General features: G+C 36.3%; 1 protein-coding gene and 1 long non-coding RNA gene across 2 annotated transcripts; one reads left to right on the plus strand and one right to left on the minus strand.

Moving 5' to 3' along the window:
• Positions 1 to 30: 30 nt before the first annotated feature.
• On the plus strand, positions 31 to 10,005 carry LOC141374105 (uncharacterized). The gene is made up of 3 exons (XR_012380693.1): positions 31 to 219; positions 6,397 to 6,452; positions 9,895 to 10,005. It is a non-coding gene; the product is annotated as an uncharacterized lncRNA (long non-coding RNA).
• On the minus strand, positions 2,685 to 15,046 carry THAP2 (THAP domain containing 2). Its single transcript, XM_025882699.2, has 3 exons — positions 14,328 to 15,046; positions 8,362 to 8,557; positions 2,685 to 6,654 (listed from the first exon to the last, which is right to left on the minus strand). Exons 1-3 carry the CDS (start codon positions 14,396 to 14,398, stop codon positions 6,265 to 6,267), a joined length of 657 nt encoding a protein of 218 aa, XP_025738484.1. The 5' UTR covers positions 14,399 to 15,046; the 3' UTR covers positions 2,685 to 6,264.
• Between the last annotated feature and the right edge of the window lie 80 nt (positions 15,047 to 15,126).

Below are 15,126 nucleotides of genomic sequence, written 5' to 3' on the forward strand. Positions count from 1 at the left end.
TCTGAGGGCGTGGCTTCGCTCACGTGAACTTTTTAAAGGGCGGTTCCAAGGACAGGCGGCTTGGCAGAAGCGGCCAGGGCCTTTAGGGATTGTAATTCTCGTCGGAATCCGGATCTGGAGCCTTAGTTCCTTGCGTTTGAGAACATACTCAAACACGGGAGGATGAAACCACCACCAGGGTAGGAATAGAAGACAGGAGTGCGAATGAACTTAAACCCAGTAAGTCCATTTCAAGCATAATCGAATGCTTTTTCATCTATAAAGAGTTCATGCCATATAAAATATGGATTTTTTAAAAATACTTTATTTTAGAGAGAGAGCACAGGTGAGGGGAGGGACAGAGAGAATCTCAAGCCGACTCCCGCTGAACCCGGAGCCAGTGGTTCAGCTTACTCCTAGGATCCTGAGATCATGACCTGAGCGGAAATCAAGTCAGAGGCTTAACCCAGTGAGCCTCCCAGGGGCCCCTAATATTATGGATTTTTTTTTTTAAGGGTAAGGGGTATATATTGTGTTGTAGGAGCAATTTTATGACAGAAAATTATTTAAAATGACACTGTTTAGTACCTATAATCTGCGGGACACTGCTGGTTGCTAGAGAGGTAAACATAAAGCCGGGCATAGTTCTGCTATTGAGCTCAAATTTACTGTCATGACACCACTTACATTGTGGAAATCTGTTCCTACACCTCTCATTTTAAGTGTGTGCATTCAGTCAATTCATTTAGAAGAACGTCTTGTTAACATTAAGTCTGAATCTTGTGGCTTATGCCATGTTTTATTTGAAATTAACTTGTGTGCCTGGGTTAAAATTAAGTGATAATTACAGCATATCTGAACTTTTTCGGAAAGTTGACTGCTGACAACGTAAGGAGGCAAGAGTTTCAGATATAGTACCCAAATGTTTTAACCCAGAGTACTTTTTCTTTGAAAAGTAGTTTTTTTTTTTTAAACTACTGAGTCCTTTTTAAAAAACACACAATTCTAAATTTAAGTAACATGCCAAGACAACTTAACATCCTTTTCTTTGGTACATCTAATTAACTGTGAAGTAGGATTAAATACTAGCGTCCATCTTATTTGACTACCTGTATATATGGTCTTCCTGCACAAATTATGTGCTCACTTTATTTTTGTCTCACTCTGTTCAGTACAGGCAAATAATGGGATTACCTCAGCAAGCTGACTGGCATCAGTCACACCAGATCATTGGGTAGAGTTAATGTCACTTCAGTATGTTAAGGGAAGTGTCATAGAAAGAGGGATTGTCAGAGCTAAGACATGAAAGATGACAAAGTTTGTTAATTAACCAAGCTAAGGGAAGGGCACTTTGTAGTTGGTTAAGGAGAGCATGAAAATAGAAGTCCAAGAGAGTGGAGAAGAGTTAGAGATAAGGTTTGAAATAATTTATCTAAACAAGCTGAAAGTTCACCTAAGAGATAAGAATGTATCTCCTTTCTTTCCTTTTTTTTTTTTTTTTAAAGGATTTTATCCATTTGAGAGAGAGAGCGTGTGAGCAAGCACGAATTGGGGGTAGCGGCAGGAGAGAGAAGCAGACTCTCCACTGAGCAGGGAGTCCAGGGAGCCCAGGACCCTGAGATCATGACCAGAGGTGAAGGCAGTTGCTTAACTGACAGAGCCACCAAGGCATCATACATCTCTTTCTAGATATTAAACTAAAGTTTTTATTTTTCAGCTTTTGGAGCACAAATTTTAAAAGCCTAAGCAGCAATCTGAAGACTAATTTCTTATATTAGATTCAACTCATTCTAAAGGACATTAGGAAGAGAGTAGGGAGCAAGAATAAACAAATGGAATATTTACTTCCAGTAGTCTTGAGGGCAGGGACCTTGTCTGGTTCATCCTAGTTTGCTCAGTGTCTTTTAGTGAATATTAATATAGTATTTTTTGGATTAAAGTATCAAATAAAAAATGAATTTAAAAAAAATCACATCTTTTGGGGCACCTGGGCCCCAGGTGCCTCAGTCGTTAAGTGTCTGCTTTCAGCTGGGGTCATGATCCCAGGATTTTAGGATGGAGCCCTGCGTTAGGCTCCCAGCTCAGCCCGGAACCTGCTTCTCCCTCTCCCTCTACTGCTGCCTCTGCTTGTTTCTGCTTATTTCCTTTTTTGTTATTAAAATCATACTTTGGTAATCATATTTACAAATAAATCTTTGTGTGAGCCTCTAATTATTGTCAGGATAGAGAATTTGAATAGCCCTTTATGTATTTGGTTTAGATCGCATAACCAGTATAAAACAGTGCAGTGGCACCTGGGTGGCTCAGTTAGTCATCCAACTCCTGATTTCAGTTCAGGTCATGACCTCTGGGTCCTCTGTGCTCAGCGCGCCGGGCTCTGTGCTCAGTGCTTGGCCTTCTCCCTCTGCTCTTCATCCCCCCACCCCAGCTCATGCTCTTGTGCTCTCAAATAAATAAATAAATAAAATCCTAAAAAACAGCAAAAAAACCCCAGTGCAAATAAACTATAACGTATGCTTAGATATAACTTGAGCAATGAAAATAAAAATGATAATTCCTCTTTAGGCTTTACATATCTTTGTTTACAGTTTGCTTCAATTTAGGGTCAAGGACTTCTACAGAAATATTTTAGGAGGTCCAGGTAGGGGAAAGACTTCCACAGAGATATTCATGTACATTTTGTAAAATAATAGTCATGACAGTAATTTCCTTGTAAAAAAGTTTTTAATAACATACTCAGAATACAATATTTAATTGTTTAATATACATTATAAAATCATTAATTTTAGAAAGTTTCCTACTGTCTAAATACCTACAGAATCCCGTATTCTGGCATAAAGATGAACTATTTTCCCTGCTATACCAAAATTAAAATTTACCCGTATTCTAACATTGAGAAATGAGATAAAATACCAGTATTATATAAAGTCTACCTAGAAAAGATCTACAGTGACTTCATAGATTATCTTAACTATACATATATATAAAATTTTTTATTTTAGTTTTTTGAGACACATGACTTGTCCTACTTTAATAACATGATTCATATGTTGCATAACGGATGACAATGTGGATAGCAGAGCAGAGGATTTGAAGGCTGAAGACCACTGTTCAATCTAGGATTGAACTTCCTAGATTGCTGGCATTTCTGTCCTTTGTGCCACTTGGCACATATCAAACATTTAAATAAATAAATAACAGCAAGGATCTCTTCATCTGTAAATTGGAGATAATGCCACCTACCACACAGAACATTTGTAAAGAACAAGAGATCAAATGGATGCCATAGTGCTTTGTTAATCTTAAGACTCTGAGCTAAATTATTTGTAAAAATCTGTTAGAAGAATTTGTTATTTTATAATAATATCAAATGTCAAATAAACTTGAGTACTTGGCTTTGATACAGTAGTTATGTTTTCCTGTTAAAATGATACCATTAACAACTAATTTGTTCAGTGTTCATTTTCAAGGGGAAAAATGTCTTACAACTCATTAAAAGAACACTGTATATAATTCAGGTTAATTCTGATGTCCTTCTGTCTCTTTTGGTAAGTCATAAGAAGAAATCTGTTTTTTTTCAAGGGAAAAGTTTTTTGGAAAAAGGTCTAAAGTTTTTATGCTTATTAAATTCCAATTCAACAGCATTTACCAAAGCACGTCACATAGATTTCTTTTATAGCATTTATCATATTGTATTACAAATATATTTTTTTCTCTCAGAAGACTTTTGAGGAACTTAAGGGCAGATAATCATGTCATCTTTTTATCAAGTCATTAGCCTTTGGCTGGTTCTTCATAGAGGTTAGTGCCTAGCAGGCATAGAATGAATAATAGACATAGAATGAACAGAGGATATGTGTTGGGTCCAGCAGAAGAAAAAGAGCTATTCTAATTTTGATTATTTTTTTTAAAGATTTATTTATTTATTTGAGAGAGAGAGAGCATGGGAGGGTCAGAGGGAGCAGCAGACTCCCTGCTGAGCAGGGAGCCCGATGTGGGCCTCCATCCTGGGACTCCAGGATCATGACCTGAGCTGAAGGCAGTCGCTTAACCAACTGAGCCACCCAGGCGCCCAATTCTAATTCTGGTTATTTTTATGGTAGATGGTCAAAGTGATAAGTTTATCAACAACTGAAAACAGGACTTAAAAAGATTTAGGTTTTTCTCTATGAATGAGACTAGTTTTAAGGTAGACAGATGTATGTATGTTAATCCAACAACCTGATACAGGGAGAATTTGGAGCATGTTATCAGGACGGTAACATGAAAATGACATGGAGAAAACACCAAAAACAAACGTACTTTAAAATTACTGAGTGGTAGTTTATTCAGTAGTCTCAAATAATAATGAATGAAGTCTAGTTAACTTTGCCAAAAGCTTGTATTTTATGTTTTATTTTTGTGATTTTTAAAATGTTATATTGATATCAAAATAAAATTGTAGATGGGAACTAGCCTGCATTAATTAGTATTTTGTTTTATATTGGGGAGGGGTGATGAACCACATGAGAGTTTATACTTGGAAAACAGTTTATGTTTAGATGATTATTTGCCCAGCTTATTTTGAGGTATAAAGCTATGGTCAGTAAGTGAAGAGATATTTGAAACCATATTAGAAAAAAAACATGGAATGACGATTTCAAGGAGCTGTGTCCAATATTTAAGATAAAATGACTAACAAGGTTTATAATATTCACAAAAGGATTTTCATAGATTTTTAAGTGCCTCATGATAACGAACATAGACTTTTCTTACCTTTGCTTTGTAAATCTAGTTGTTGGGAGCCATTCCTTACTGAAAGAAAGGGTGCTAATACTGTAAAAAGACTATTGCTACGAGCCAAGCAAATGTCATCAAAACCAAACCGAAACAAAACAAAACCCAACCCAACCTCCCCCCAAAATTACTTTATAAAATAAAATAGCCATTACCTACAGGAAAAATGTATAACAATTATGGTTAGGTACATGCATGCTACTTTCATATGGTAGTGTCAGAAGCTTGAACTAAGATTGAATAACTTGATTACACATTAATAAATTTAATGTGATTTGCCCAAAGTTGTTTGAAGGAAAGGATTCTTACTAAAATTAAAAATTTATCTGGTGATATTTATTTCAAGTGGCAACTATCATAGTTCTCATATTCTATTTTGTAAAATAATTAGCATTTTCATAGCTTTATCAGACACATGTATTTTTATAGAAAATACATTTCACTTCCCTTATGCAGTACAGTTGCTAAAAAAGGAGATAAAAGCAAGCTGATATGTACAATAAATTGATTCCATTTTAAGTTATAAGTTGTGAAAATATAATATGGTAGGTACTTTTCTGTGATTAAATCCTAATGTGGGCTTATGGGAGAAAAAAGAGCTTACAAGTTTTGGTATCAACATACATGGGGGGGTAGAGGAGGTATTCCTAACATGGAACTTTGTATCACATTGCCTAATTAACACATCAATTTTGGAATTGAAAATGTAATATTTTTATTATGAGAAAAAATTAGTATAAATTTATCTTTTTGTTTAAGGTAAAAGCTAGGTCACAATGTCTACGTTATTTCACAACATATAACTGGCTACCAGTTTTTCTAGTCTGAGAAACTTGAGACCTTACCTTGCTTGGATGATTCAAGAGTACTTCACATTCAAAATATTATTTTCAAAATATTTTATAATCTATCTTAAAAGCTAATATTTTCATGAAGGATGCCTTGACTTTTGTCACATTTTGTGAGCAGATACAGAAAGTTTAAATAACACAACTTGCCTTGTACACCTCAGATTTTTTTCCTATAAAATTTCCAAATCACAGTGCCAATAATAATTCAATTAACACAAACCCCAGCAGTTTTAAAGTCATATTTAATGTTGGCTAATTCTTACTTAGCATCCTATTTAGAATGTAATGTCCCAACACTGGTACATGAAAAACAAATTTCCTTCTAATAGAACTTAAACATATTGTCATAGACAGTTCTTTAAAAGTAGTTTTAAAAGACAAAAATGCAAAACACCTTGCAAACATACAACTTTCTAACAAAATTTTTAAGTATGTAATTCTCATGTAAGGCACTTCCATTCTTTTTCAAATATAAGTTTCATAGAAAGTTTCCATTTTTTTATAATCTAGTCTTCATAAGTTATACAGTAATAATGTTACTTCATGTAGAACTTTATTAAATACCCAATTTTGGCATAATTTCCTTAAATATCTTTACCTTTGAATAGAATGAAGGATGGGCATCAAGTTCTGTGTGGGCTAATCTTAAAGGAATGTTTTATAGAATTGGTAATGTTTTATCTTGTTGATCAAGTTCAAGAATCTTGAAATCTTCCAAAGGAAGACTGCTTAAGGCAGTTGGTAAAATGTGTTCTGATGTGCCTTTAGGTAATATGTTATTTGCTTCCAGATTCTTCACCAAGCAAGTGGCTTTGATCCATCTTCGCGTTGCTCTGCGTTCTTTTTGTAAGCAAGTTTTCATTTTCTTTCTTAAGCTTGCTATTTCTTTTTCCAGTTTAATTATCCTCTTTTTTGCCTCCATAGGATTCCTAAAAGCATAACTATGTTCAAGTAGTACTTGCTGACTACTAATGTTTGATTTTAAATTAGATGGTCCTGTTGGGGTACAATTGTTGTTTTTCTTCAAAAGATTCCTTGACTTGAGTTTCTAAGCCAAATAAAATTAGAGGGTTGAACATAAATTATGGAATATCACAAATAAGTAAATTTTGCCCAGTTTTGTATAAAAGTAATTAAGCTGCTCTTTTAAAAACTGATTTTAAAAGTTTGAAAGGAAACATCAGCTGCCCATCTCATGTAATCGTGGATTCAAGTTTCTCAACTTGTTGAATTAGCTCCAGCCACCTTATTTTGATTTGTCTTTTCTCTTCAGAGGGATACAAACATTGTTTGAAAATAGACAATGGACTTCCAAGGTCTCTTTCAAGTTATTGAGTATGATTTTAGTATAAAAATCTTTTGCAATTTTCTCACTAAGGCCAATATAATGTATTTTTAGACATTTGGCTTATCTCTGATACTGATTTAATCTCTTTTTTAGGTAAACACTATTCTTTCAATTTGATAATATTTCAAACCTGGGGTTCTACTTAATAAAAAATTATTCCCAAGTATCAAGCTCCTGAATAGATTTACTTATTAAATGTTCACAGTTACATCTTCCATTCAAGGATTTAAAATCTGGCCAGGAACATTATACCTAAATCTGAAGACCCTGAGGACTTTTTTTCCCCCTTTATCTCTTTTATTCAATTAGTCATCAAGTCCAATTAATTCTACCTCCTAAATATCTCTGTCATAAATCCTTTCCTCTCCATCATTCTTAATGCTACTGCCCACATCAGGCCTGTTATCATATCTGGCTTGAATATACTAAAAAATTCTTTAATCATGTCCACCTCATTCTGAGCCTCACTAATTCATATTCAGAATAATTTTTCTAACAGATTTGATGTTTCTGTAACTGGCTAACTTCCTCTTTGCCTCATTATCCAAAGACAAAAAATTTTTACATAGCAAACTTAACAATTTAGGATCTCACACCATTTTGCCATTCACCATCTTAATTTATACTCCCATAATATTAAATCACTTCCAGTTCCCAGATTATGTCATAACTTCATAAGTTTGTTTCTTTTATTGAGTCAACATTTATTAAAAACACAGGAATTCATTTGTGGACAAATAAATTTTCCTCTCTGATCAGATTTTTCCCAACTAGATAAAATATTGTTTTAATACATTCATCATGTACCTTAATTCTCTCCTTTCTTTTACATATCACTTGCTAACATTTGATTATTTTCTACTTAACCCTCAACCCATTGGCTTTTGTTCTCCTCATGTTATCGTAATTATCCTGTGCAAGGTTAAGAACCCGTTCCTAAGTTCCAAACTCCAAGCTCAAACTCCAGCCTAAATGCCTGAGCTCCATGAAGTTTTCTGTGATGCCCTCCTCTGAACTTATATTCTTTGGTGTAACTCTGGTATTCTTAAAGCTCTTCACACACATTTTGAATGTTATCTTAAAATCAAAAGCAGAATGATGCTAGAGGTTTTATTACTCATGATTTCTCAGTTTTACCATTGGTTCAATTATTGATAATAACTGGAAGTAATGTAAAATTCCAATGTATAAAATCAGTTTGGATTGGGGAAAGAATACTGGAGTCAGGAGACCTGAGCTCTAATTGTAGTCTATACCTTTACTGCACAAAAGGAAGTTTTGTGACTTTCTTGAGGCACATCATTATATATGAATTTTGATATATTCTGAATTGTTCTAATTTGTAAACAAAAAAGAATAGGTACCAAAAATGGTAAAAATGGGTAAAAGAAAAGTAATGTTACCTACCATAGACTTTAAATGGGTACAAAAATCAAAAATGGTTGGAACAGCATCCATTTTAAGTCGCCGAGTTTGTCCTGTTAAGTCAAAACAGGAGGCTTCAAAGTGCTTTGAACAAAGAAAAGTGTGTTTTCCTGGCACAAAATTTTTGCGCCTAAGCAGGCGAACCCATTCTTTTCTTCTTTTAGGATCCAAAGGAAACCTTAAAAAAAAAAGAAAAAAAAGGCAACTCATATTCCAGCAATCACACTTCTGGTTGCACCTTAATGGTTAAAAGAAATTTTAAAAGATGATGATTTAAAGTGTCTTCCATCTCATACAAAATTTTAATATCCAGACACTGGAACAAAAACCAATTGATGCTATTTTTTATAAGTTGCAAAAACATTAATGAAAAACTGACTTAAGTGCTTTTAATTTTCAGGGTTTTAAAGAGACCTTTCTTCCCAACGTAGTTCTTAACATGGGCAGTAAAAATAAACAAGACTATACTGATCTAGATCAAGGTTACATAGAACCATTATAAGTCCGAGTAATTCACAATGCTATGATCTGCTGATGTATGTACATGGTCAAGACAAATCAAAAATCTGCAGATTAAATTTTATCAGGGAAAACCTAGACAGATTCTGGTATTCCTTCCTCTGTGTTCCTTCACTGTGACAATTAACACATTCTTTTGTAGTTTTTCCACTTTAATAAATTTCCAGTGAAATAAAAGATTTTAAGTTTCTTAAGGTGAGGGATCATTATATCATCTATTTTAGCACAGTGCCTTGCAGATAATAGGGGCTCAACAAATATTTTCTTAATTGATATGAAACTATATAAATTAACAATTCACTGTATTAATTCCATGTAAACTGCACATATTTTTAAAAATGAACTCTTAAGCTACATAGTGTAGTAGAAAGCATAATTATTACAAAAAGTAAAATGCTGCTGACAAGCCCAGCAGGAATGTTTTTCCTTTCATATTTATTTTAAATACAAAATATGTACCAGTGTATACCTGTTAAGGAAGAGAAAAATATAAGGGACTGCCCCAAAATTCTAGGGGTAAGTATGCTGACTTGAAAACATAAGAAATCAACATTCACATGTATTAAGTTTGAGTTGAGCTCTTCTTTAGTTTGATTACCTTATCCTTTAAGTATTAATTATGAACTAACTCATGTTTAAAAAGAACCATTAAAATCATGTTAAAAGATCATATGGCTCAGAAACCCCCAAGTGAAGCTTTACTAGGTAACAACAGCTTTGGCTAGATCAGATATAGTAGGTTTGCTCAAATTACCAGCAGTGAGGGGCACAAAAAAATGAAAAACCAGATTAACTGGTAGGCACCCTCCCATCTCCTGTCCCTATCACACCACCTAAACATACCCTAATCTGAAAATATTAACATTTGTATGTCACTCTACAATTCATGTTTTCATATATGTAAGTTTTTTCTATTTCATTAGAAACCTCTGATGGAGGATTTATCTACTCTGCTTAGCCTTTACCTGTTAATAATAATGTATTCTCATTTCAAAGATCTCTGTTCCAGTATTTAATGGTTTGGATGTTTCCTATGGTCTCAGCTAAAAGTCAAGCTTTGGTTTACAAGCACATTTCTTGTTTGGGCCTCAATAAAGGTGCAGACAAATAAGTATCATTGTATTATCATTGCTGTAAGAATCTTCAGATATATGAAGACTGTCAGATATTGTTTTTCAACCTTTTATTTTTTTTAGCTTTGTAGAAAACTTTGCAGAAACTTTTTTAGATTTAAAAAAATTTTTTTAATTAATTAATTAATTTGAGAGAGAGAGACACAGTAAGGGAGGGAACAAACACAAGCAGGGGGAGTGGGAGAGGGAGAAGCAGGCTTCCCGTGGAGCAGGGAGCCTGATACGAGGCTAGATCCCAGGACCCTGGGATCATGACCTGAGCCAAAGGCAGATGCTTAACGACTGAGCCACCCAGGCGCCCCTATTTTTTATTTTTTTAATTAACATGTAATATATTATTTGTTTCAGGGGTACAGGTCTGTGATTTATCAGTCTTACACAACACCCAGCGCTCGCCACAACACATCGAGATGTCCTCAACGTCCATCGAAAACTATGTTTTTTAAACTAGGCTCCACGCCCAACGTGGGGCTTGAACTCAAGACCCCGAGATCAAGAGTCGCATGCTCTACTAATTGAGCCAGCCAGGCGTCCTAGCTCTTTTTAAAACTAGCTCCCTAATCATGAAACCAATGCCTAATTGAACCTTAACTTGAGCCAATTTTCCTTCTTTAAGATTCAATTTAGGAATCCCATATACCTAAGGAAATTCCATGGACTGGGCTTAGATGTTTGTATATTATATAGAATATCATTGTATTCTAATTGTTTACTTTTCTATTCCTACCCCTAGATCTTGTTTTTCCTCGTTAGGAGCTTTGTTTTTCACTGCTTCATCCTGTGAAGTATTAGCTCAATGAACTTTCTTAGTGAATCAATGAATGAACAAATTAATGGGATTAGTTTGGCATTATTGTTTAATTATCTGTATTGAAACAGAATAAAAACCATTTTATATTTGATTTTAGACAGTTCTTTTATACAGCATTAACCTTATGTTTTTCATGAGTTTGGATTTTTCTCAGCATATTCAAAGGGTGGGAGATGTAGCCCATAAGCTGAATTTAAGTAATAATAAGTCCTCCTGTAAATATTAAAAAATTAACATGGCGGTAAACTGATGGATATATCTTGTCTACCAGTAATAGAACCAAGGTTTCAGAAACATTAGATGTTTTGGAAAATCAGTGTTTTAAATAATGCTATTTTGCTTGAGTCTTTATTAATAGCTGAATGCCTTTTATATTACGAGACTGTCCTTGGGATCATGACCTGAGCCGAAGGCAGACGCTTAACGACTGAGCCACCCAGGCGCCCAACATAAATGTTTTAACTAGCTGTTAAACACAGCCATTATTAAAAATTATGTACATTTGAATTTAAATGAAGAACAAAGGTAATAAATACTGAAACCCATCATTTCTTAATTACTTTACTATTATCTGTATTCTTAAAATTATGTCTGTTCTGTGTGTGGTACTGCACATTTCTTCCCGACTCTATGATTAGTGATGTCATATCGGTAACTTGAAACCAGCCATGGTAGAGTATTTATATCATGGAAATTGGGCAAATGCTACAAATCGGTGCTTTCCCCTTTCCCTGGAGATCCTGTTATTAAACCTTTAGCAACACACCACTGATTATAGAAGAGAGGTTAGGAGTGCATGAATGGAAGCAGTGAACCATTTAAGAGGCTGTTGTAATAATCCAATCAAGAGGGAATAGGGGAGAAGTCAAGGGAGGATGACCTCCCACTTTTGGGATGGATGGTGTTTTTATTTACTGAGAAAGGGAAAGAGGAGGGGTGGTAAGAGCAAGTTGATTAATATAAAATTTTGATATGTTGAACCTGAGCAACCGAAGAGAGACAAGGGAAATACTGAGACACCAACAAGTTAACTGAGACCACAGGAACAGCTGAAATCATTTTGGTAAGAGTGGGAAGACCTAAGCCAGAGGGCAGAGAAAGGAAGAGGCTGTCAAGATCAACTGGTCAAAGATGAAAAGCACAAAATTAGTGTCAAATAATTCAAAAGTAGAGAGTGTTTCAAGGAGGAAGTGAAGACATGCCATGAAAAAGAAATACAAGAGTGATAACTCAGCGTAGCAAGAGCAGTTTCAGAAGATTATTGGGGGATTTAGACTGGAGTCAGCTAAGAGATAAGAAAAATGGAGATAGTTGAGTTTAGGGAACATAAGTTGTACACGGGGATAAAGTCTATCCACATCCTAGATAAGAAGTTAGTCAAACGTATTTATGAAATAGGAATGTAATTTATTATAATGTTAAGATCTAAATTTCCATGAAAAGGTTAATTTGATAGGAGGCAAATGGTGGTCAAGTATGCATGTTACTGTATCACTGTGTATCTCTTAAACATTCAAGATTATCGGTGCCTTTGACTCCTCCCTCTCCCTCATCTTCCACATCAAATTACCATACAGTAGTTTCTACTCAAACATTTCTTAAATCTGTTCACTTTTTTCCATCTCTGTTAGTATCACTTTAGTCTAGGTTACTGGTGGACTCTCCCTTGTTTTACTCCAAGTTTCTGTTTTTTCCCTACTAACTCTCACCTCTTCTAATCTAGTGCTGATTGTGCCAGCAATGAAGTACATTGTTAAGCTCAGTTGACACTGCAGGAGAATTTCCCTGTGAAAGAAATAGTAGGTAAATTAATATTATGTAATAAGCTCGTTTCTCATCAAATTCATCTCTTGATGCTTGACCAAAACTTTAAGTAACGCCATAATTCTCCACACGGCAGCCAGAGGGCTTTTTTTTTTTTAAAGATTTTATTTATTTGAGAGTGAGAATGAGATAGAGCATGAGAGGGGGGAGGATCAGAGGGAGAAGCAGACTCCCTGTTGAGCAGGGAGCCCGATCCGGGACAGGGCTTTTTAATATGCAAATCTAATCATGCCGTTCTTTTAAAAACCTTCATGTCTTCTCAAATACTCATTGGATAAAAGAGAAAATCTGTAAAGTAGCAAACAGGACTAAATCGATATCATCCTTTGGTATCATCTGAAATTTTACATCCTTTGAGAAATGTTCTTTGACTTTACAAGGCTAAGTTAGGTATCCCGAGTGTCTCTTTTGTGATACTTAACCGTAATTATCTATGTCTTTCTCACTACCTACTAAATTCAAGGAATATAAGAATTTTCCAGGGGTGGAGGTGGGAGGGCCCCTGCGTGGCTCAGCAGGTTAAGCCTCGGACTCTAGATTTTGACTCAGGTCATGATCTCAGGGAAGTGAGATCCAACACAGAGTGGCGCTCCCGACGTGGCGGGGGGAGTCAGCTCAGTCTTCTTCTCCCTGCCCCTCCCCCGTTCACGCGTGCTAGAGCGCTCTCTCTCTCAAATAAATAAATCTTAAAAAAAAAAAAAAAAAGTCCTGGACCGCTAGCACAATGTCAGGCAAATAATTTGATGGATCAATGAACGAAGCACTACATTTCCATGAAATATCTAAAAAACGAACATCACAAGGATTTTTTTTAAGTAGTTTTTAATAAGGGGTCATTTAGTCATTAATTAGGAAGGAAAGGGTCAAGGATATAATTTTCCACATTCTAAGTTCGTACTAAGTTGTGAGACATATAAAATCAGAACTATTTGCACATAACTTTTTTTTTCAATGCTTTTCTTCAGGCACATGGCAGGCACTTGCACAAAAGGTAAACATTTACCGAGTACTTAACTATATTTCATACAGTGTTCACAATGTTTTCAAGAGTTCTGATTTGACAGAACTAAAGACTTTTGATAGCTCTTCCAGCAAACGGAGGGAAAACAAAACCTAAGTTCTTTTCATTACTCTATTCCGGTAAGAATAGAAAGCTTATCTTTTGCACTTTCATTAACATCTCTAAATTCCACGGATATCAACGATGACAACTCCTCCGCAGTAACTGTATGTGACTATTAGAAATCTAAATGCTTCCCATGTCAATTTATCTAGTGAGAATTTCCTAAATTTGATGGGAGCACAGCAGGTTTTTAAAGGATTGCTGACTTGAACAGGAAGGTTTCGCTTCCTTTTAAGGGATCATTCATGTCAAGAGCCGGTCTAACATTAAAAAAAATTAAAATATTCTTTTACTTTTTCTCTAAGGAGGAACCACCATACAGAACTTGGATTTCTTTTACAAAGTGAGTTAATCTTCCCCGAAGAAAAAAACTGGACAGATTTGAGAAACACACACAAAGGGTAGAACTGATGCTTCCCTGCTACTAGCTAGGTAGTGAAGTCATTAGAATTAGCAGAAACCTCTTGTTCCTTCCACACACGCGACACTCAATCTAGGAGCTCCTGTTTACGTCACCCCCACTCCCTGCCCATGTTACCTGTGGAAGCTGATGTTAATGTGCTTGTTGTAGGTAGTAGCACAGCCCGCCGCGGCGCAATTGGTCGGCATTTCCCTTTCCCCCTCATTCGGTGCTGTCTTAAGCCTGTTCTGAGGCGCTGGTTGCTACGCTTCCTCCGGGCAAAGGCTAGGCAATCGAGGCAGGGGACGGGCCCACCGAGAAGAGTCGTGGAAGCGGAGTGGGAAAAACGGGTTTGTGTATTGGGAGGTGGGGGTGGTGGCGTCAACCTTCCCTGTCTCTTTATTAATATGGCGGACTTGAGCCAGCAAAGCCGACAGTCCTGGAGCTCCAGTCGCCTACGTTTACCTTCACCAACATGGCGGACATAAACCGCCTCCTCCCGCCCCCCAAAAGGGAATGGGACTACTGCGTCTCTTTGGCAGCAGTCCTCGGAGCAATTAAAAAGGTGTCTCCCCCCCTCCCCCTATCACTATGAAACTCCTGCGGCCAAGATTAAGAATGGGCCCGCCCACCCCGCCAGGCACCCAGATATCCCAATCCGGAGTCCGGGGTTGGTGTGAGATAGAGGTTGGAAAGACAAACCCGAAGACAGTGGAAAGAAAGACTACAACTCCCACCAGGAATCTCGTTGTCCTAATTATTATCGCGTGAACTGGACGCCTTGTTTCCTGCGTGCCGCAGGAAGTGACGTCACGAGCAGAGCCACTTCCAGAGCCCCTTTCTCGCGAGGCGGAAGAGCCCCGATCGCGGAGGAGCAAGGGGGCGCTAGGGAAGGGAACTGGGTTGCGACGGTCCGGCGAGAAAGAGCTGGGGTGCG

The sequence above is a fragment of the Callorhinus ursinus genome, unplaced genomic scaffold (assembly GCF_003265705.2).
Source record: "Callorhinus ursinus isolate GAN/ISIS: 27379988/994484 unplaced genomic scaffold, GSC_fseal_2.0 scaffold14, whole genome shotgun sequence".
Lineage (NCBI taxonomy): Eukaryota > Metazoa > Chordata > Mammalia > Carnivora > Otariidae > Callorhinus > Callorhinus ursinus.

Coding starts and splice junctions, on each gene's coding strand:
- THAP2 (XM_025882699.2), bottom strand. CDS start 14,398: ATGCCGACCAATTGCGCCGCGGCGGGCTGTGCTACTACCTACAACAAG. Junction 8,558..14,327: donor ATTAACATCAGCTTCCACAG/GTAACATGGGCA, acceptor TTTTTTTTTAAG/GTTTCCTTTGGATCCTAAAA. Junction 6,655..8,361: donor GTACCCATTTAAAGTCTATG/GTAGGTAACATT, acceptor TATTTGGCTTAG/AAACTCAAGTCAAGGAATCT.